Source organism: Nipponia nippon, unplaced genomic scaffold (assembly GCF_047370975.1).
Source record: "Nipponia nippon isolate SJK-2023a ecotype South Korea unplaced genomic scaffold, ASM4737097v1 scaffold_5, whole genome shotgun sequence".
NCBI classification, from domain to species: Eukaryota; Metazoa; Chordata; class Aves; order Pelecaniformes; family Threskiornithidae; genus Nipponia; species Nipponia nippon.
Genome location: NW_028262369.1, coordinates 92880299 through 92904572, shown reverse-complemented (window position 1 = coordinate 92904572; position 24274 = coordinate 92880299). Strand labels below are relative to the sequence as shown.

The following is a 24274-nucleotide window of genomic DNA, read 5'->3' as shown; positions in this document are numbered from 1 at the left end:
ACAATGGTGATAAGAAGACAGTCTGAAGGGCTGGAATTTTAAGTTTGGTGGGTGAAAAATTTAAGCATAAAAGCTGCAGAAGTATGTGGTAGAAACACGATGCATTAAGAACTAAATTCAGCTTTTAGTTTTCTGGATGCGGTAGATGGTGGTAATTAACAACTCTGCTTCACCATCAGTTTGTCAGTCCAAGGTTATCACAGTGTTTTGCAATTTTAGACCATTCAGGTACCCTCACTGAACACCAGAAATTCAGCACCAAGTGCAACTAAGCACCACATATGCAGAACTACAGGCCAGCAACATCACAGAAGAGTTCGATTCAGAGTCCTAAGCTGGTTTATGGGTTGAAAGTTCAAACTGCAAAATGTACGTAAAACAGTTCATATACCCAGCCTCACTTTCTTACATTGAAAAAGCCAGAACACAATGATTTTATAAAGCTTGGACAAACATAACACAGAAAAATAGGTACTGGGAGAGATCTTTGTGTATGTCGTAAATGCATACCATTAAGTCTAGCAGTCCTAACATCTGGGTGCTTATTTGCCAAAGTGTCAGTTATTTAAATTGGTAAGCCAAAATCCAGTGTGTATACACAGTATATGACAATTGAGATTGAGACGCAAACATAAGATCGGAAAAATCTCTCTTTTTGAGAAGTGTCACTCTCAGACTTTTCAAGACATGCTTGAATAATGAAAATCCTGTCTACTGAGGAAACTAAAAGACAACACAAATGCGGAAGAATTCAATGTACAACAATATCAAGAGGGTTAAACAGATACAGTGATAAATAGCAAAGAGCAGATGATGTCTCTTGGAGCTCAGATATGAAATTTTCAAACTGCTAGCCATGGAGTACTTAATGCAGAGTACTGAATTTATAGATGAATCTGGAAAGGATTCAGTGATTCATGACTAGCAAGTATGAATTCTACACTGAACTAATTACCTGAAACTTAAGTGTTAACCATATAAAACCAACAAAGTTACAATAGTCAGTTCCTTCTGTAGAAGGAGATCTTCTCTCACCAAATCGGTAGTGTCCTCAAAAGAAGACAATCAGCATGTAGAAACTCTTTAAAAGTTCTTAAAGGAACTAAGTCTTTCTGGGATAGAAGGGAATCACCCTTGTGAATGAACAGTCATCATGAGAAAGAGAATAGAGACGTGACAGAGTGTGCGGTCAAACATACTATTCAGAGTAGCAAAACCGAAACTAACTTGAAAATGTTGCAGAAAAACACCACAATACTGAACGCTTGGGGTTGTAAAGCTTTTGAAAAAGCCCCCTCAGTCATCTAAGGGACCGAGCGACTAGGAAATAGAATGACAGATAAATTGAACATAAATAAAAGAAGTGATGCATGTGTTGAAAACCAGTCCTAGCTTCACATATGAATAATGGACCTGAGCTAACTAGCATCACTCAAGAATGAAGACTTTATGGCATCACGATAAAATATTGTTATGGTCCATGAAAAAAAAAAACAGTCCAATGTTCAGTAGCAGTCAGTCCACCCGGTAAATGATAGGAATTATTTGGAAAGGAATAGAGAAATAAAGAGACTATCATTGAAGCATTCTATAAAAACACAGTTCTCCCCCTCCTCGAACACTGTTGCAGTTCTGGTCCCTTTCTTCAAAAAGAAGCCAAGGACACTGGATGAGGTTCTCAGAGGGATAAGAAGGATCCAAGCTACAGAATGGTTTCCATTGTTACATACAGAAATCTATAACAAATTCATTAACAATTCTTCAGCTTGGAAAAGACAACTTGGCAGAACATGAGAGAGGTTTACAAAACCATAATTGGCATAAAGAACATGGATAGCGACTGACTATTCATAATGTCCTGACACAAAGGAAGCCATACAAAGCTAGCAGGAGGCAGGTTTAGAAAAACCCAAAAGTTAATGGCTCCTCTTGCAACAGGTCAGAGATTTGAGGGACTCCATGACAGATAATGTTGTGGATGCAAGAAGGTTTGCAAAGGTTCATGATCAGACAAGTGCTTTGAAGACAGCTCTTACAGAGATCTCAAAAACTTGTCAACAGTTAGCGTATCAATAGACAATCAGATTCAGAAAATTCCCTGAGCTGAAAAAAGCTGGAAAAAGAGAGGATATGCAAAGGAAATATTATGTAACCTTGCCATGCTTTTGCTCTTCCCTAAATGTCCATTTACAGTCTCTTTGCTAGGCACCTACCACATATGTGCATAAAATACACACCAGCGAGCACACATATATACATATCTATATCTCTATAGATATATAAAATTTATTTGCATGTATATAATCTTTGCACAAAGAATGAATAAAACATCTCAGTAAAGACTTGGGTTCTTCAAGATCTGCCAGAAGTCCTGCTTGTTCAGTTCCCTCATCTTTATCTCATTCATCATTTCTTGCAGTTCTTAATCCATGAAATTTTCTCCCCGCCCCCCCCCCCCTTTTTTTTTTTACACCGAGGTTTTTGAGAGGTTTGACAATTTCACTGTTACGCAGTGCGCACTAATGCCTAACCAGGAATTTCCTGTCCTTTGAACGGAAACTTCCAGAACTAACAGTGAGACATAGTTGTGCACTGCAAGTGCTGAAGCAGAAAAGTGCAGGGGTACAGAAGAAAATAGGAAGGGAGACCACAGGCAGAAAAGGCTGTGCTGGTTTTGTGATAATCAAATACTAGCAGATGATTGCGTTAATCAGTATTGTAAGACCTCACTAATGCATTTTGCAGCTGCAGAGTTCTGCAAAAAGCGAAGCTGATCACTGACCTGTCTGAAAGGTAAATATTCAGGGAAAACGTTTTCTCCTTCCTTTCTTCATAATAAATGAAACTCTGATTTCCATAATAAATGTTGAAGAATAAGCCTTCAAAACTGTACATACATGTATACTTTTTACTGCACCTACAGCTACTAATTTGTTTTGATTTACTTGGTTTTTTTGATCCACACTTCTTTCAGAAGCAAATGGGGAATTTCAGAAATGTTGCTGAACTAAAGCGTCTGGCTCATTTCAATTTGTTATGTGGCATAAAGCAGGACAGTGCTCCTGGTGACAGCAGCTAGGGTGAATTTTGATTGATAGATAAGCTCACAGTGCTGCTGCAAATTTGGAGGAAGACAAAATAAGAACACCATGAGACAAGTTTGTGATTGCACTGACCACACGGGAGAGAAAACGTGAGAAAGATCTTTTCTCCCTTTCCTTACATTTCTTTTAGCTTAAAAAATTAAATGACATGTTCAGCCAAAGTATGTTGCTAAATATGAAGCACAAAAACCAATCGGAAGGGAAAGGCAACGCTGCAGCAGCAAGACACTGATCTCTGCATGTAACAGAACTATTCCTAGAAGTATAATTTTTCCTCTCTGATTTCTCATTTTCATCCTCCCACTCCATGCAAGAGGGCATATGACAGGGAAATTACATACGTCACATGGAGCTATAAAGGCTGTTAGTAAGAACAGTGTTGGTTATGCACTTTCCCATTGAGAACAAGCTAAATGTAACCATTTCCCATCTCCGATTCTTCAAAACTTGTTATGCAGACAGTATACATTTGAGAAGAATGCCCAACTTGACAAGTGGCATTAGTAACAAACTCACACATTATTTTGCCTTTAAATACATAGATATTTTTACAGCAACTCCACTTCAATACACTACAATACAATCTATTAAAGCAATCATCATGTGATTGCATGTTATGCATTGATGGGTATTTTCTGAAACAAGCAAAATTCTGACTTCTCTCACAGCACCCCACAAAAAAAGAAATCACAAATACAGTATTATGAATATTGTACACAAAAATGAATCTTGACTCTCTTTTCTTTCTAGGATTAAGGGCAGAAGTATTGGAATAGTATGACAGGAAGCTGCAGGAAGAACAACAAAGAAAAGACTTAGACCAAAACAGGAGCTAAGACAACATGAAAAGCTTCAAACATTCCCTTTTAATTGAAATTTTCTGTAATTAAAGCCAATTTCGATAACTGAGAGCATTATGGGTTTCACTCACATTTTATCCACTCCTTTTTCACTTAGGCAGAGATCGGTCCCTCCTTAGTACTGCCAGAAATCCCAGACAAAAACCCAAACCTTTGATTATAACAAATGCATCCGAAACTTGGTAAATGTTGCCCTTGATAGCTTACCTCTAAGGATAATCTTTAGAAATGCAGCTAAATTCTTTAGAGCCTCCTATTTGTAATCCTCAACCCACTTAGGACTGATTTAGTTATCAGAGGGAAGGAAACCAAGATGTTTCTTACAGTCTCTGCAGCTTACATCCTTCCTGACCTCCAGCAAGATGCACCTAGAGTTCCCCACTCTAACACGGGATGAATGCCACTGGTCTCAGGCCACGGGCTGACATTTTTTTCTGTATCCAGCACAGCTGACAGAATGATCGCTGTATTCTTCCTCCTGTTACTTGTCATGTTCAAACCAGAGTTCAGCCCCATTGAATGATGTGGGAAGACAGAACATCGTCTGTAAGCAATCCATAATTCTCTAGCTACAATAACCTGGTTAATGTACACGGTTTAAGGAGGTGTTCTCAGCTAGCCTCACCACCAACTCTGCCCAGCCATGCAGCACAGCTGGGAATATGTGGATTTCTAGCAAAGATGAAATGACAACTAATTTGGCATCTTTCTTTTTTTTTTTTTACAGGCCTAGCCAGATGCAGAAAAGGACCCATGTCCACAGCTGTATAAAACCATGATGGCAGTTAGCTATTCAAGTCCTGCCCTCAGGGAAAAAGGGTTCTGTGCATACCTCAGTTCCATTTCAACCTGCTTGGTTTAAAATTAAACAACTTATTTGCAACTGCTATTCCTCAAAAGCACCTCAGTCTGGGGACGGCAACGCTCTCCCCTTCACACTGTGCTTCTCTAACGACTCATCAGACCCAGCAGTGACACATGTATTCTGTGGCGATTACACTTTTTGTTAATTAGCCATGTTCAATATAAAGAAAAGTAGCAGGATAAATAGATTAGTCTGGTTCTGTACAAGCCATGGTAGCAGATGAAAAGAGCACTAAACAGGGAAAATGAAGGAAACATGAAATAAGCACATTACACAGACACAAGATTAGTTCAGGCTTTCTGTTGATCAGAAGAATTGGATTTTATCACTCTGGATAAGACATTCCACACTGTCACTGATTCAAGGCCTATCTGCAGTGATTGCACTTTATGTACCAGTGCATATGGGCATGACTGCAGTTACAGTCTGCAAGTCACAGTTAATGTGCTTGATGTTACAAGCATACAATAAGCATTTTAATATAGCCAGGTATTAAGTCATACATCTTGGAAGAAACAAGACAGGCAATACTTCTAGAAATGGAGCAGTGACTTGAAAAGCAGCAGTTCTAAAAAATAATACAAGGGTCTTGGCTGAGAAGTCATCTAAAGACGAGTTCCTAATGGTAAAAAGGGGATATGCCTAACAATGCATACAGCATTTCGTTTTGAGGTGGTGCTGGCACAGCCCACGTGCCCTTTGCTAACATTCATATTTCAAGAGGAATGTGAATAATCTTGAAAAGGTTTAGAGAAAACAGACACGTGAGAACACTTAAGGATTAGAAAGCACAAAGCTCTCAGTGGTTCAGCATAGACAGGCTAATCAGGAGACAACTATGGGTTACTTTGACCTCAATCTATATATTCCTACAGGGAAACAGGACAGAAACATCATCAGGCCAGCACACAAAGTCTATAACTGCTACTAAGACTGGAAATTACCATTTGGAAATCTGTACCAGAAATAATGCAAAGTCTTAAGGGAGAAGGCAATTATGCAAGGATTTTACCAGAGGAAATAGTGGGGTTTCCATCACGTGCTATTTAAAAATCAAGATTGGATGTTCTTTTCCAAAAAGCCATGTTTTTGTCTTAATCAGCCCATGAATATCCTATGTGTCATACAGAATCTCAGACTAGGCAATCACAGATCTCCCCTCTGGGCACATAAGCTATTAATACATATTTCTGAATTCATGCAGACTGAATAAACTGAGAAAGATACATATGTCAGTGAAAAAAAAAACCTGGTGACTAAGCAACTATCTTGTTCCTTAAATCCAACTAGTTTTCAACAGGTTGTTCTGCTGATATGCACTGCAAATCAGGTCAGGAAGGATACACGATTATTACATGCAACTGTTCCTGGGAGACTGATAATGAGATCAGGAACTCAAAGTACAAGAGCCGCAGCTAGAAAACACTCGAATGAAAGGATCCCAGCTCTGCTCCAGCATTTTGCAGACAGAAGGAGAAACTGCAGATGGGGGCAGACTAAGTCGTTCTATACCATGAGCCAAATAGAATAACTGTCACGGTATTTACTATGATGCAAAGCAAAATTTCCTTTTAAGACACAGATTACATGGCTTAGTGCAATAAGCCCAAATATAAACCTGAGATCACAATCGAACGCACACGGCTAATATACAGATTTTTCGCAGCACGTAGCCAAGAAGCATTCAGCTCTACCCTTTTGCTACCACTGGCAACATTCTCCCATTTCTCTTAAGTTTTTGTTTTGTTTTGTGTCACAGATGGACCGTTTACTTGTAGCTATCCTTTTTCAAGAATTCATTCTGTATAAGCAGCGTTATCAGACTAAATGTTGCTTCTGTGGCTCAGAAAACTGTGCAAAACCGATATTCTCATGCCAATGAAGAGACAAAGAAAGAAAATGTGAGACACAGGTGCTCTCACACTGTTGTATCGTTTGGTCCTATGTATGGCACAGCATGTACTGATCAGTTCCTTTTTCAGCTGACAAGAGGCTTAAAATAAGGTCTTTTTAGGCAGGAGGGAAGGCATACAGAGTATATGGGCGTACAGAGCTAGAGGTAACTTGGAAGAAATCCAGTTATTAGTAAGCAATCACTTTTCTTTGAAAACTGCATGAGACACGCTCCCGGGTGTGGCAGCCTGGAAGGAGCTCCAGAAAAGGATGGTGGACAAGAAGCAGAGACCACTGTGAGCTTAACAACACAATATACTTTTAACTTGGTGAAAATATGATCGAACCTCTGTGGTGTTATTCTGCAGCTCTCATCTGCAGATGGGAGACAATGCAGTAATTGCAATATTTAAGAAACAAAACGCCGATATTATTACAGGGAGATAAAATGAGATTGAACACTCCTAGGGTTTTTAAGTGAAACACAATTTCCATTTCAAAATGCAGCACATTTTTTAGTTGTAGACATAAGAAAAGAAATAATTGAAAGACACATTTGCTTATGACTGATGGAAGTTCACAAAACCTCTGACACCTTCAATTTCCCATTACTTTTAACAGCTTCTGCATTTTCCAAAATTATTGTGATATCAAGGCTATAAAAATTTTTTGTTCTATCAGAAAGGTGTACATAAATAGCAAAGGATCCACATCAATCTAGACAGAAGTTTCCTCATCAGAAAGACTTCAAAATGTTCAATTTAATTATTTGAATATGTTTATTTTCAGAAAAAGAACTCAATAGATTTAGAGAGAAGGGATACTTTTAAATTTAGAGTTATGCTCTATTATATTGATCAAAATAAATTTGCTCAAGTGTATGAGTATAGAAAACTCACCTTCCAGAAATTATCTACTTTGCCATAAACGAGAGATTGATTCTGCCTTTTGATGTCATTAATGTGCTTAATGTCACTGGAATTCAGATGCTGCTCTACCACAAATCCAAGGAAGCTGTTATCTGGAGTGTGAGCTGTAAGAAACATAGAGTATTCAAAACCTTTTAAAGTATCAGTTAATGCTACAAAAACATGAATGTTGCCAGAAAAGTAGGTATAAGGAACATATTATTCAACAGATCACTTCCTTCACATTCATGCTGAGAGACGCATTTGCTTGCTTTATTATCGAGAATAGTTCTTATTAATTTTAAGTCCTGCTGCATATGTCTACTGAAGTAAGCAGTTATTTTCTGGCTCGTTTCTGACAATATAAATTCTGTAGCTGGACCGAGGCCAATGATAATGATTTTGTGTGTGCTGAGCTTTATTTTATTATTAGAGATAAGAGAACCAGAAGAAATCCAGCTTGACAATCTGAGAGATGCAATACCAACAATTTGAAAAAACCCTGAATTTATGCTTGCTAACAAAGCTATATGTTGCTCAATGTCATAAATAAATTTTAAGTAAATTTCTCGGGTTCACCTCCTGTCTTGGAAGAGCTGACACCAACCATGCAACTCACTGCACATTATGTATCCATGCTAATTACTAGCCTACAAAGTCACACTCTGGAGATCAGAATACAAATTTCAGTGCCTAGTTCACTTGGATGTATCTATCATAAAACATTGAAAGGTGACAGCTGAGGTCGGCAAAACTGTTGTTAATCCAGGGCCCAGACAAGAAAAGTGCATGCAAAGGATATGTAATTTACTCTTAGTTTTCAGTATTATTATTAGCCTCTGGTGGTCTTCTTCCAGCAGTACCATCCAGCAATATTAGCCGGTGTTCTCCTTCTATAAAGACACAGACCTAGAGGCTCATTAAAACTAAAGGGTTGCGGTTTTTTGTTGTTTTTTTGTTGTTGTTGGTTTTTTTGGTCCCCCCCCCCCCCCCCTTTTGTTTTTGTAGACAGGGTGTTTAATTCCAGGGATGGACTCCAATTAGGGATGGACTCCAATACTCCAGGCTTCAGGTAAAAATCCATCCCTACTACATAAAAATTACTCCCACGTGTGGGATTCTTGTGCCTCTCTAAAAAGTGTCATAGCCTCACAAGTTTACATAGAAATAGGCTGCAATAAACACTAGGATCTCCTCTGTAAGCCTCCCTTTTAAATTCTGGCACACAAGCTGACAACTTCTTACTAAGTACTCTTCGAGAAGTTAAAACAAATCCAAAAAAACCCCAAAAACCAAAGACAATGCCCCAGGCACTTAGGACACATGCAATGCTATACGTATGGTCAGAGTTCTAAAAAAAAAAATAAATATATATATATATATATATATATATATATATATATATATATATATATATATATAAAATTCTATTGCAATTATGAGGTTTTGCTTTTTGATTCCTGAAAATCAGCCAACTGGATAATGAGTAGAACAGAGAAACCATACACAGTGCACGCTTCCCTCTGCCATTACATTTAGTCTTTCAAATGACAATTACTCTTTTTCACAAAAAATGCCTCAGCAACAGCTAGGCACTCACTTAGACCCAAGGACTTTTTAGAATTTAGCATAGCAAATGGCACGTTGCAAATATGCCTGAAAAGGGGCATTTTTCCATCCTTTCATATTTTTGGTTGAGAGACTGCATTCAAAGGAGAGGCAAGGCAGTACACACTCAAAAGAAAAATAAACCTTTGTTAAAGTTAGCACTTAGAACCGGTGGAATTCAGTGCCTCAAACATCACTGACAGGAAGCACTCAGATGGATTTTTAAGCAAGATCATGCAGTTTTAAAAGTACCAGTGCTGTTATTTTGCATAAAAGAATTTAAATAAAAAACACAAAAAAGGGAAAAAAAGCCCTCATGCTTCTGGAAAGCTCAGAGAACAGTCAAGCATTCGGTAATATGCCACAGGTTTGAATATGGCTTACTTGATGCTCAGTAATAATTTTCTGCCCTTATAATCAGTTCTCAAAACATAATAGAGTCTGGGGATCTTGGGAAGCTGTCCAGGGTTCCACCTGTCATAAAAATCTTTACTGATGCATAACATGCACTTCTAATCACAACCCCATAAAGATGGGACTATCTCTGCAGCAGAGAACTAAAAACAAAAATTAAGTCTTAAATATCACAGAACACTGACTCTTCTGCACCTAGTACCAAAAGAAGCAAAATCCTTGAATCGTCTATAGCACTGGAATCACTCATGCTCTAGAATGAGTTTGCTTGCAATCTCTTTACCACTTTCCCTGCAAAGCAAAGCCAGCAGTCACTTCCAGGAGTAAAAACTGGAAATGGTTGTTTATTGAAATTCCAATGTACTCTTCTGAAAATTCCTTATGAAGTGATTTGCTCTGAGCAAGAGACTGTAAGAGTAGTCTGTACTGCCACAACAGAGGTCTCTATGGAGAAGGTTTACTTTCTTCCGCATTTCATGGAGCGGGATTGAGGAGTGCACACACGCAGCTGTACCACAAATAATTATGCAACTATTTTCCTCAAGAGCATCATCACCCTTGGTGCTGTCTTGAACAGGGTGTCACACACAAATTTCCCAACAGCTGGACCACTTAAATACAGCACAATTGAGCGTTCGTCTCCTTTTCCACTTAGGACATAAACCAATAAATATTAGCACATCATGTGGATATGGAACAAGTGCTGCTTACTAATGTCCAGGCACAAACTCTGCAACCACTTCCAAGTCACATTTCCTCACCACGCGTTTTGTTACTTGCTTCGAAACAACTGTGAATGCAGTCTTTTATCTTTTGAACAACCTTCACTTATATTTCTCTGGAAAAACTTACACAGCAAATGTTGACAGACAAAATATGCCTCTCTCAAGAATTTTACAGGGCAACTGGAATCAAAAGCATGTCAACCAGACAGCAGCATGTATAATTCTGCTATGAAAAGCAGAAAAGTTTGAAAGACTTGACTATGAAGTCTGATGAGAGAGAAGAGTGCATGCCCCGGCCTTAGTCTCAGACAGGGACCACCAAACTTTGGAGGTCAGGCTGGTCGCTAGCAAGTGTTTCTTTACGGACGAGGGCTGAGAAGTTGCTGCACACAACAGTATGCACTTTTCTCTTCGTTAGCCTCACTTACCCTCAAGCTAGCTGCCCGTGGTGAATGTTTCTGCACCTTTCAGAGAGAACAAACTTGAAGCACTACTACAACATGCAAAAGAGAAAGATACTTTGATTCTAGAACCTAGTGCCATGAAGTCAAAGACTAGGGCTGGAGCAGGTCACTGTAACCATTTAATCTGACCTGATTTATACAGAATTTATTCTTTTTTTCTTTTTGTTTCTTTTTAAGGTTTTGGGGTTTTTTTTAAGATATTTAATAATGCTGAAATCTACTACTCGTTTTTCAATAGTTTTGTACACTGCTGGCAAAAAAACGTGAATCAGTTCACCTCAGGATGAATGCTAACAGCATGAAAACAAGCCAGGTGAAAATTTTGAGAAATCCACAAAAAAATAGAGACAAAAAATTATTTCTGCTGAAGCCTAGTTTATTAATCCTGAATGCAAAGAAATAGCAAAGAAATTGTGCTGCTCAGTTGTTGAGGTAAAAAAGCAGAAATACAATGTAGTTACAAACTTCAGTTTAACATGATGAAATGCAAGAGAGCAGTTTATAAAAATGCAACCTAGCAAGTTCCTCAAAAACCTATCCCTCCATAGCAGGATTTGAGAAGGCAAAACTACCAAAACCAAACTCACTGACACCTGAAGGAAAAGCGAATCACCACTTTCCACAGGTACCCTGAGAATACAGTTCCCTACCACTATTTCTATTAAGTTGATATTGTTATTTTCTGATCGCTGGATGGAAGCATGATAGAGATTTAGTCTAGAGACACTTATTGACACAATTCTGCCCATTTAGCAACTGCATTTTATTAAACCATGAATTTGTCTTTCATAATACAAAAATTTTTCTCAATGACCGCATTCCTTTTTAAAGCTCCAATTTATTTATAAACACAGGGATACTTACGGAACATTGTATAAAACTGCTGTGGATTAAGGTTCCACTTTCCCCATGGTGTCTTGTGGCCTTTAGACTGGGCGTAATGGGCATGGTTGAACTCTGGTTCGGTTCCAAAGGAATCCAGAACTCTTAGCATACACCTAAAAGAAAAAAACAAAAAATTGACTGTAGGTACACATGCATGTGTGCATATATAAGCATGTGTATATATATACATAGTTATGATAATTAAGAAGATGTGTTTTGTTTTTGTTTGCAACTATGGATGATTTATAAACTGAAGTTACATTTTAATTTCAAACATTTCTGTTCATATTACATTCACAAAGACATTACGATCAGCAAATTCAAGGATATATCAGACATTCAAATAGCAACCCTGGAGCTTATTTTGGGTTTCTTTGTTCTTATAGAATGAAGTTATGCTTTAACATCCAAGTAGAGCTTATGGGAACGCTACTGTGGTCACCTGCATTCCTGAGGCTCTGAAGTAGAATTTAGGCAGAAGAAGAGAGGATTCTTCATCTATTTTCTAACGTTCTCACCCATTACTACAAAAATCAATGCAACAGACAAGGGCCACGTGCCAAGAAGATCAGAGCAGAATAGTACTTTGTCTTTAGACAACTGTATTTCGTCTCCAGGTTCTAACTTTTGGGTCAATTAGGCCTACCGGAGAAGCACTGAAGACAGTTTAATTTGCTGAATGCTTGTAGTCAGACAGACCATTTATTTGTTTATGAAACATTTTGTCACAGACTTTTGAACAATATAAAAGTCAAATGTCTGCAACAACCAGTCTACAACTGAGACAATCCTTGGCATTGGATTACAAAGGGTCTGGGATGGGAGAATTACACTCAGTCTTTTATTTAAACTCCTATTAATTCCTTGAAAAAAATTACTCCATTTACGAGTGGCTCCTTTCAAAAAAGAGGCCATAGTACATGAAAGGCAGAAAAAGTCTCAGTATGAAGAAGAGGGCACACATTCTAGCATACAGATTCTAGAAGTTATGTTTCCAAAATGCAGCCTGCCAAACCTTTGATATGGCTTGGACGGGAACTTTATGGCCATCATGCTGACCATTGCCTCCACTGCAAATGAGTTGGATTATGTGGCTCCAAAGCTGCTGACCCTACCATTCTTCAGCCCTCCACAAACAAAATTTTTGGAAAAGACTTATATAGGATGTGTTCCTACATCACGTGCCACTACGTTCTAAAGACACAAACTCTTATCACTGCACATTGTATCACTGGGCTTGTACGTGCTAAGGAAGAGACACGAACCTCACGGGTGGCAGAAAAGGGAGGTAGCTGCAAATTATTAAAATGTGCAAAAGTATGCGTATTTAATATTAAAATATTAAAGTATGCAACACCTATTAAAAATGGCTATATTTCCCAGTCTTCAACATTTCCTGTGCTCCAAGCCCATATACATGCTGTTCAGTAAAACACCAGGATTTTGGCTTTAAAATGTGAAAGAATTTCACCACCAAAAGGTGAAAGAACTTAGTTCCAACCATTTTTCAGCTTTAAAAGGTGAAAGAAATTAGTCCCAAAAATACATTTACGTATTTCTTATATGTTGCTACTTTCTCTAAAGTATCCATTAATTTGGGAAACAGAAAAAAAAACCCAAACCAGCAACTTTTAAAGTCGCATATGAAATGCCACCTTTGTATTTGAAAGTACAACTAGAACAAATTTACTTTTTTTTTTTAATCTTCACAGAGATCTTTCAAGCACAAAGAAAGTAAAAATATACAACACATTATGATTCACCAAACAACAAAGCTGACAGATCAGTTTCTGTGCAGTGTTTTATGTCAACTGTTCTCAATGAAAATATTTTACAACAGTGGCAATTATCTCTGCATCATACAAAATACTCCAGCAGGACCAAAACAACTTCTGCACTGATGAATCATTCAGTAATAAAAGCCCTCTTATTTCTTGGCAGGTCTTAAAACAAAATTCTTATCAAATATACAGCTTTTGGCCAGGTACTTGAGTATAGGGGAATGAAAAATGGGTGAAAGCTACTGAAAAACTGCAACATTACTGGAGTTTGTCAAACTATATATGTAAGGAGCACTACATTGCATGCGATCATCTTGAAATGCTTGGTTTCCTCTCTTTTTCCTGTATTCAGCTGTAAGGTGTGTAGCACTAATAGGGATACATGTAACGATGTCCAACACACACAGGGTCTCTGAAGCAAGACAGGAGATGGGATGCAACGGAAACTAAGCTAAACCAGGAAGCAGGGAAAACAAAAAAACAACAACAACAACAACAAAATATATATATATGATTCAGGCATAAAGAAAGTCAGAATGACAAGACATAAAGATCGCAGTGGAAAGTACAAGTGTGCGCAGAAATGCTATGACAGATCAAAGGTTCAAGTGGTGCACCTAATCCCTGAAACGCTGTATTGGGTTTGCATGGCGAGGTTTTGGTAGCGGGGGGCTACAGGGGTGGCTGCTGTGAGAAGCTGCCAGAAGCTTCCCCTGTGTCCGACAGAGCCAACGCCAGCCGGCTCCAAGACGGACCCGCCGCTGGCCAAGGCCGAGCCCATCAGCGACAGTGGTAGCGCCTCTGGGATAGCGTATTTAAGAAGGGGGGAGGAACCTGCACAACTGCAGCGGGAGAGAGGAGTGAGAATATGAGAGGGACAGCCCTGCAGACACCCAGGTCAGGGAAGAAGGAGGGCGAGGAGGTGCTCCAGGTGTCGGAGCAGAGATTCCCCTGCAGCCCCTGGAGAAGACCATGGCGAGGCAGGCTGTGCCCCTGCAGCCCATGGAGGTCCACGGTGGAGCAGATCTCCACCTGCAGCCCCTGGAGGACCCCACACCGGAGCAGGGGGATGCCTGAAGGGGGCTGTGACCCCGTGGGAAGCCCACGCTGGAGCAGGCTCCTGGCAGGAGCTGTGGCCCTGTGGAGAGAGGAGCCCAGGCTGGAGCAGGTTTGCTGGCAGGGCTGGTGACCCCGCAGGGGACCCAGGCTGGAGCAGTCTGTTCCTGAAGGAATGCGCCCCGTGGGAGGGACCCACACTGGAGCAGTTTGTGGAGGACTGTCTGCCGTGGCAGGGAGCCCACGCTGGAGCAGGGGCAGAGTGTGAGGAGTCCTCCCCTGGGGAGGAAGGAGCGGCAGAGACAGCGTGTGATGAACTGACCCCAACCCCCATTCCCCGACCCCCTGCGTGGCTTGGGGGGAGGAGGTGGAGAAATCAGGAGTGAAGTTGAGCCTGGGAAGAAGGGAGGTGTGGGGGGAAGGTGTTTTAAGATTTCGTTTTTATTTTCTCATTATCCTACTCTGATTTGATGTTAATAAATTAAATTGAGACTGTTTTGCCCGTGACGGTAACTGATGAATGATCTCTCCCTGCCCTTATCTCGACCCACGAGCCTTTCGTTATTATTTTCTCTCCCCTGCCCAGCTGAGGAGGGGAGCAATAGAGCAGCTTTGGTGGGCACCTGGCACCCACCACAAATGCAGCAGAAAAGAACTGGTAAAGAAAAGATTTAAAATTTAGAAATGAATGTAAATAACGTCATTTATGCTGAACTGATATTTTAACATATGTAGGAGCGCCTCAATTGTCTGACCAAGTACTATATTCGCCATTTGTTTCACTTAGTGGTTTAAATCTCTTTCAATTGAACTATTTTTGAACAAAATTTTGATTTTACACATAATGTTATAGCATTTCTAGAGTGAAACAATTCATTTTGAAAATGGCAAAACAAATGGCCACCTAGCTTTAGCAGGAAGTTGCAGAGAATTACAGCATGCCTTGGAACTGGTGTCAGGCTGATTAGACTATTCAATAACTAATTCAAAAGAGGATCTGATGGGTAGTAAACTGCTTATAGAAACATCAAGTCTTCTTCTAAGATATTAGAAGTGACAATTTTGGGGCTTATAAAAAAATATAGACAAAAGTAACTCAAGATTATGACCATTTTTAAAGTGACTCTTTTTTCTTAAATATTGGGCATAAGCACAATCTTAACTGGGCTGTCCTAGTGGAAGTATTTACACACATTTATTCATATCCTTCTCCCACCTGAGGTTATAATTTTACTCTACTTACATCATCTTTGTCTATACGAGCCATACTGTCCAGCAGCACGCACCACTGTCAGCAACTACCCATGCCAGCATAAACTGTTAAATAAAGGGTACATATATGCCAGTGGCTGCAGACATCTTCCTGGGAGCAAGCTGGTCAAAACCCAACCAATTCTGGTTTGGGAGCTTTGTAGGTGCATCGAGCTCAGGCACAGCAATGTGCCAGCACAGATCCACACACTCCAGACTGCTTTGGCTCATGTCCAGCCAGCTCAGATCACGAGCAGCTCATATCTGCATATAGAAATCCTTGCAGACACACAGTAACTTTCAGACCACTCACTACTTGCATTTAAAATGTAAAAACTTAGTCAGAAAATAACCCTCCTGAAGCAGATGTATTCTAGAGAACATGTAAGAAGCCGGAATGTTGCTCATTTTTCAGGATAGCTGTCATGTTAATTTATTTCAAGAATAAAGCCGGTTGGATTTTTGGCATATGGGAATGAGTCATTGATGGAGAGACTGTAGAAAAATGAAAAAGTACCAGATTCTTATGTATGGAGGATGCGGGTGCTAAGAAAGGCAACGAGCTGCACTCCTCAAACTATATTAAGCTACTAATTTTTATGTTGCTTCATTGCACATAAACTGCATAAATCCAGACTTCAGAACTGAAAAATACAGCATGTCCAGGCATTCTTCTGCTTGAAAATAAGGTGCACCCAAAAATGAGATCTGTTTTGCTATATTCGTGCTATTTACAGCACCAATTATACCACAGATAAAGCATGTACTACCAAGAGTCATCGGTGCTACAGATCTCAGATGTACAAAACAGTATTTCACTTGTTCAGAAACACTCACCTCTCAGAGCAGCAGGGTCATTCTTTTGAGCTAGCAGTTCTAAAAACCTGATTGGTAATTACCAAAAACTTCCTCAGGGCTCAAGTTCACTCACAGAGATTATAAATGGCACTCTTATCAAGAGACTATTCTGAAGGCATAGGTGTTTTCTACCACTCTATTCCAATCTGAAGTGAATAAGCAAGTTTTTATTTGTATTTGAGTCTTGTCTGTGTAAACCAGACTGAGCTGACCAGCACATCTGTTGAAAAACTATATGGCATAAAGCAAAACGCTTCTTTCAAGACAAAGAATTATTCCTACTGACATTAAATACAACTGAGTGAGAAAGCAACGTTTGTAAAGAACAAGGGCTATAAGGCAGCTTTATTTGTGATACTGTTTATTTTACTGGAATGAATTAAAGAAAGGCACATAATTATGCTCTTACACTGGACTTATTAGTTTTAACTTAGAAATATTTTGATGACAAAATTTATGAGGTATGTATATTAGCATGATGCCGAGAGAAAAAAAAAAAATGATTGCAAGAGGATCCTCAAATAGGAGATAGCTTGCATGAAGCTATGAAATAATTCTTCTGCTCTAATCAATTCTGGTAGTCTCTGCTAGACTCTGGACCCTGTTTTGTACACTGAACTTGAGGAACGGTAGCAAGTAATTAGAGAGATTCCCAACAAATGCAACAAGTTTGATGAAAGGGCTACAAAACCCAAATTATAAGTAATGATCGAAAACCCTAAATTTATTTTGAAGAAAAGCAAATTGAAGGAAAAGCAGTATATACGATGTTCTAGAGGCTGGCAGAGAGGGGAAGGAAGTAATTTATTCCCCAGAACCATATTAGAATAAGCAGTAACGGGCAGCTTGCAAGAAATCAGGCCACGAAAAACACTTTAAAGAAAAGCTTAAAAATATGAAACAATGGCTGGGACATCTTTTGGAGTCTTCAGTAGAAGATTAGGCAAAAGTCTCTCAAGGAGAACAAATACATCTGATCTACTTTTGAGCAAGGGTACGGACTAGATGAGGTCCCCTTCCATTCCATGAAATCCAATGTTGTAGAAGAGAGGCAATAAGTAATTTTTTTCCTCTTCAAAAGCCTAACAAAAACTCCTACACTACCCTAAGGTATTTATTTAGAGTTAAATTTAATTCTACTCTCTTAAACCAGTAAAAGTCAGTCATTACCACAAATTAGGAATCAATGAAAAACAGATTGACAACTTAAGATTTAATGATTCATGAAATAAGCAAGAAAAATTGAAGAGTTAATCTAATAATCTCAATGTCATGGTGTATTTCCATATCTTCATTACAGAATATACCAAATAGGAAATTGAAAGCAAAAGAGAAGAAACATTTTAAATTTTTAAGTATGGTATTGTATCCTGACCACAATACTGTATGTGATCGCCTGGTGACAATTACAGCTGGCAGACAGACAACCAACTGTAGCTCAGTGGAAAATGGGATTATCTTTATTAGCAGGCTCCTAAAAACCAGAATATCCGTTTACTCCTCTGCTTCAAAAAAGAGATTAAGAGTAATCTAATCTGCAACACTGATCACAGTACTCTCATTTAAAATTACGCTGAAAAGATCCATTGCTCTAGAAAATCCCAAGGTAGAGAGAAAACAATTTTTCTGCCTGCAGCAAACACCTTTCAATACCTTCCTTCAAGTAGGGTTTACTGGACTTTACGGATCATGAAACACAGCTAATTCGATTAGGTATAGAAAAATCAAAGTCAGTAAATTAGATTTGGTTTTATTTCATGCTGATATGTATTCGTACAACACATGGGATGCTTGCTGATTTAGTTATTGACAAAAAGAAATGTGGCTCTATAACTGCAGACACTAAGAAGGCTGCACAAAGTAATTTCTTGTGACCGCCATCTTCCATTTCTAATGGAAAGGTATTTATATATTACAGAAGCCACAGCAACTGCAGTTACCAGCAGGTTTGTTCTTTAGACGTACCCTGAAGACAAATTTCTGCCCAGCATCTTAAGGGACAGAACAGAAAAAACTGCATTGCTGTTGTTGGGCAATACAATTAGAATAAATAAATCTCCACAGTCATCAATGCAGTATGGCTACAAATGTTGGTAAGCAAAACATGCCTTTGGAATTCCACCTAAACAACAAAATCCAATATCTCTCAGCTCATCTAGTAAATTACAGAACAAAAGCGGGTGGGAATGTAAAGAAAGGAGGAAAAAAAAAAAAGGTAAAGATGATGACTCAACAAGATAATATAATTCATTAAGATTAAAAATGCTTGAATCCAAGAATCCCAAACTTGCTGGGGGGGGATAAGGATGGTATGCAACAAACAGGTAATAGCCCCTTTATTCCTAAGAGTGGAAGACAACAGAGAACCACATTTTTACTTTTAAATGAACTCAAATTCATGTGGATGTACTCACCTCAGTATTTTGACATGTGTTACTCAACAAAAGCTCTTTAACAAAGCAGTTAAGAGGTCAAATAAGTGTTATACTTACTGGTAATGTACCCATGACGGACCAAGGGTTTTCTTAAACTGAGTGAGTCCCACAATATCAATGTAAATGAGTTCTACAACTTTATCCCCCTGGGTAGGGCAGCCAGATCTGTTACCTACAACCTTCTTCATAATCCTAAACAAAGAAAGAAGGAATATGGAAAAGTATTACTTTCCAAATACCTTGAATAGATGCCGTAAAACTATTTATACCAATAATTCCGCTTTCCTAAAAAGCCTTTTCCAAATCAGGAACCGTGTAACAACATTCAAATGCTGAAGATGCTCAGCATTTATTAAAGAACTGTTTATACATCAGTAAAGTGCTAATTTTCACTAAAAACCTCATCTAGTTTAAACAAGAGAGTAATATGGCTGGAATGTTTAAAACTAGTGAGCTTTGAAATTATTTGAAATAATTCTGACTTCCATTGACAGCTTTATAGCATAAGAGCTCTCTATACAATGATGCTGTCATATTTGTTATAAAAAAATGAAAGCTAGAGAAAAAGTGTATGTGCTCAAGCTTAAAACAGATGTTTTATGTCTAATGCTGAACTGGTGTGCAAAGCAAGACAAAGATGAGTGAGGTAGCAATTTGACCTAACATAAGCAATTAACTACATCAAAAGTAATGTGTTTAAAGGATTTAAACCTTTATTTTAAAATCAGATACTGAGTGAAGAATAGCAGGAACTGAAGAGGAGGACAGAGAATTAGGCTAGTCTGTAACATTTCCTATTGCAGCTGGTTAAAGCACCTGGAATGTTAAAGAATAAGCTGCTTAGTTTGAATTTTACAACATTCATTTATGAAGTCTCAGGAGCCTGAAGCTACAATGAAAACGCATTATCCTTTTCATAGTACATGTACTTAGCTCATGAAAATAATCTTATTGTCTGTTTAGTGAATTATCACTTTCATTTTATGCTTCAAGAAATTATATACTGTTAACAGAAGCTTCAAGAGTTTACAATTCTTTTTTTTTTGTGTTACAGTTTCAAAAGTGAAAGTAATCTCCTTACTCCTTGAGCTCTGCAAGTGAAGCTGAAATCCTGATGTCATGGCCCAGTAAGTAGAGAGATGTAATTAAATCACTCCACTGGACTAATTCACCAAGTGGGCCACCACTAAACGCATTTTCTGCAATCTTGAATCCAGATTCTTTTGTCAAAAGCCCCAGATGAACAAGAATCTGGAAAGAAAAGTCGTATGTTAGAGTTATTGACAATAAACATGCAACTAGAATACCTCACAGCATTTTTTCTTACTATTAAATTCCAACTATGGCCAAAGAATCAACCAAAAAATCCAATATTCCCATCCCAATAATTTAGTTTTGTGATGGATCTCTAGAACAGTAATTGTAAGAATGTTACCACATTGTTTTGCACTATTATCTGCCACCAGATCAGTAATTAAACAAACCCCCCAAACTGGTGCTATTCACAAAATAATCTGTAATTCTGCACAGAAAGTTGTGGCTCACATTAACTTATTTTGATTGAATAACCACTTATATTCTCAAGTAGGATATACTTGCTTATGCAAGACAGTATCGTTAAGTACAGGTATGCCGTTGTGACCAAGCCATTAAGAACTTGGAAAGAAAGCATAAGAGTAACAGAATGCTTTCCCAACCTCTCCTCTCCATTACCACTGCAGGAGAGTTTTCTCTGTAATTCCTTGAAATCTGTGCTTGCCTTTCTCACGAAGCACAGAAGTTGAGTTCCAAACACTTCACTAGATACCTAGACTGTTATTTGAATGTAGGTATATACAGTACCAAGCATAAAAACTCTCAACACCCAAAAAGCTTTTCCCTCACTCTTTAAAAAGAAGCAACATTGAAAAAACCATTTTATCCTAGTCTCTTGCAGCTCCCAGGACTGAACTGGACGTATTAAAATGAAATCACCATATGTTTTACAGAGCAACCTCAAGGGACTTTTTAAAAGCAAAGAATAAGCTTTAGAGCATCCCATCAAAACTGCCTGTGGAGGACAGTACTGCTTCTGTTTATTCTTGAGTTTATGTATTCTCAGATGTTATATTTCTTTAATAAAGCAGGCTGGAGGGCTGCTTGAAAGAGAAGGGTTGCTCCTTGACAGAGGGTGAGCCTACTCAAGGGCTGTAGTACGTGAGAAATATTACAGCCGCAACATGGAGCCTACACCTCATGTGAGAATTGAGAATCTCAACCAAGCAGCTGAGCTGCAGCCAGTTGGGCTTGAGAGAGTGTAGAAACATGACTGTGCATGGCCTGCTATCAATTAGGACTGGCTCCAGTAAGAACAAGGCAGGAAGCAAAAATGCTGTTGTATTTACAACTTTTGGCTTTATCTTAACTAGCTGAGATAATAAAAAAAAAAAAAAAATCAAATAAAATAGAACTTTTCACTTCAAGAATCTCGCTGTTTTTAAATTGAACTCATTACATGAGATCTAAAGTGATCCAATCCAAAGTTGCAGTCAGCTTTAAGTCTACTCAAATCCAAAACAGAAATACACCATTTAAAGTCTCAATTTTGGACAAAGATGATGTACAATTGTTGTTTTCTACGACTAAGTAAAACACTCCAGTGTCATCAGCTTGCAGTAAATTCACAGTTTCTCCCTGTAGAAACTTCTACATAGCCTCTGTTATATCCAAAATTAAAGAGGTTAGAAAACTTACTCAAAGATTGACTCATGGAAAGTATGTAAACCTATTTGTAAAGCAAATACCCATTGTAACAGTAATTTCAAACAGCAAAATACTTCTTGAAAAGAAGCATAAGTATAAACACGAGTCTTTTACATATTTGGTTATTTCCACTCTGAAGTTACTTCTGGAACAAGAAGCTTAAAAGAGCCTATATGACTGCAAATGGCAGGAAAGAAAAATGTTTTCATTTACCTTTTTTCGTTTTCTCTTCTCCAAATTCTGTTTTTCTGCAAGTGATTTAATTGCTTCTATCCAGGTATCAGCCATTCGTCTGATGCGTAACATCATCCACCTGAATTCCTCGTGTCTTGACATCATTTTGTAGAGATCATCAAAGTTGATACGAATTTCAGCCTTCAATTAAAGAATTAAAAAAAAAAAAACAAACATTAGTTATTCTTCAAATAGTGTACTTTGCAGAAGTGAAAAAACTTCTCAGATGTGAACTTTGTGCTTCACATTCCTCATTAAAAAAAAAAAATAGAACAAAAGATAGATGCCTAACGCTAAAGTCAAGTTCAAATTTTAGTTCAAATATTTAAGATATCTTTAAACAGACATTTCTAAGCCACATAAATTACTGTTATTTTTACTAGAAGTATTTGGTAGCCCCAGAATGTGTTTGCAATGTTTCACAATGTATTTATTTCTGCAATATAAGATTCGGTTTTGTTCATGTGCTTCAAAATGAGGTTGAAGTATCTCTAAAACACAATATAAAATTAGAACAGTATGCTGAAAATTCATGTATATCATGAATCTTCCAAATACAAGGAAGTCTCTTATACCATGAAGGAAGAAACATTACCGGAGTATAATTTTTAAAGGAAATATTAATTTTAAAGCTAGACTGATCTAAGAACAACTGGTTTTACAAAATGAGACAGCCTATATCTAAATTACATAAGCAGTGTTCATATACAGCCCAGCAGTTATCTTAAAATACCTAAGTGCTACATAATTAGGCTATAACAGTTTAGAAACAACTCTGCATGCTGTAGAGTTTTTAAAGGAAAAAAATTAGGAGTAATCAAAACGTTACTACAAAACTGGAATGTATATAAGCCTCTCCGTTAAGGCATTTTTATATACAAGGCTCAGATTTATGGGACAATAAAAATGGACAGTTTCACATATGGTCACTTAACACTGGTGAACAGTCTATGGATTTGTAATTTTTCTCAGTATCTGTGTACAATATTTCATAAATTTAAACACAATGTTTTTAATGGAAATCTACCACCAAGACTGCAGCATGATACAATGACTGGAGAAAATACATGATGAGCTACGTGTATACAGTCAACGATGTTTCCCTTCAGTTTTGAGGAGCTGAGGAATAAAACTGGTAAATTCTAGTCTTATTAGCATTTATGAGGCACAAGATTCCAGGATCTTTTGCATGAATCACAATTACTGCATTATTTCTCATGTTTTAACATTGTTCTTACCACTGTTTTTTGATCTGTTTCTTCATTAGGATTTTTTGCTCTCCAAGGTAAACGAGGACACCAATTTTCAACCTGTAAAACAATCACATGAAAATAAATCATTCTATTCTACTTTCAGCTGGTCTACCAAAGTCTCTCACTGACCTTATATTACACCTTTCTATGGCTTAAATAAGGCATCAGCTGATTAGTAAGTCACTGCAAGGTAAAACTGCTTTTTGCAAGAAAAGCTTAAGACGACTTTTTGCAATTCAATACTACTTTAACCTTGCAAATTTGCAACCAAAACTCGCATTTAGATATTCATTCATGATAATGAATACAGGATATAAAACCCTTTCAAGACAGAGGTCAGCTGTTAAATGCTCTAAATACGGTTTCTCTGAGCAGTTCCTCAATGTTTTCAAAAAGCACTGAGTTTTTGATGCTTCTAGACCTTAAAAAAAAATACCTATTTTGGAACATTTCTCATCTCCCTAGAATATCTTTATAAAAAGGCAAAGCCTGATAAAACCCAAGGATCAAAGCTCTACCTTGTAGCAATCTAGACAAAAAGTTGAAAGAAGAATAAAACCCAACCCACCCTATTTGAAGGGTATAAGTAACATAATTATAACATAAGTAACAATATCCATAAGTACTAACAGCTGTAATTCTTAGAGAAACAATCAGTGCAAATGCAATACTACTATTGTCTACTAGAAAAAAAAAAAAAAAGTACAACAGCTAATAGTTAGAGAAGAAACAGCAAATGGATGCAAGTCACTGAAAGCTTCTGTGGTCTTCCCCTAGGGATCTTGCTTGTTTTGTAGACTTCATTATTCACATGCCTTAAGAAATTAGCCCATTCACTTTGGGGAAGAAGGAATCTCACTGTTGGAGGCAAACCCATGAAAACAGAAATGTTACTGTACTGTGAAAAGGGAGAAATGCAAAAGTTTATAGGCCAGCTA

The 24274-nt window shown here is 38.0% G+C and overlaps 1 protein-coding gene across 4 annotated transcripts in view; it reads right to left on the bottom strand.

The window, feature by feature from the left end:
* Positions 1–24274, bottom strand: part of MGAT5 (alpha-1,6-mannosylglycoprotein 6-beta-N-acetylglucosaminyltransferase) — a 131635-nt gene that overhangs the window by 30873 nt on the left and 76488 nt on the right. For all 4 annotated transcript variants that reach the window (XM_087731579.1, XM_087731576.1, XM_087731578.1 and 1 more), the window contains exons 6-11: positions 23322–23393; positions 22063–22224; positions 20189–20358; positions 19165–19299; positions 11706–11839; positions 7622–7755 (exon numbers count right to left, since the gene is read on the bottom strand). In XM_087731579.1, coding sequence (XP_087587705.1) covers positions 7622–7755; positions 11706–11839; positions 19165–19299; positions 20189–20358; positions 22063–22224; positions 23322–23393 — 807 coding nt within the window. The remainder of the gene's footprint in view (positions 1–7621; positions 7756–11705; positions 11840–19164; positions 19300–20188; positions 20359–22062; positions 22225–23321; positions 23394–24274) is intronic.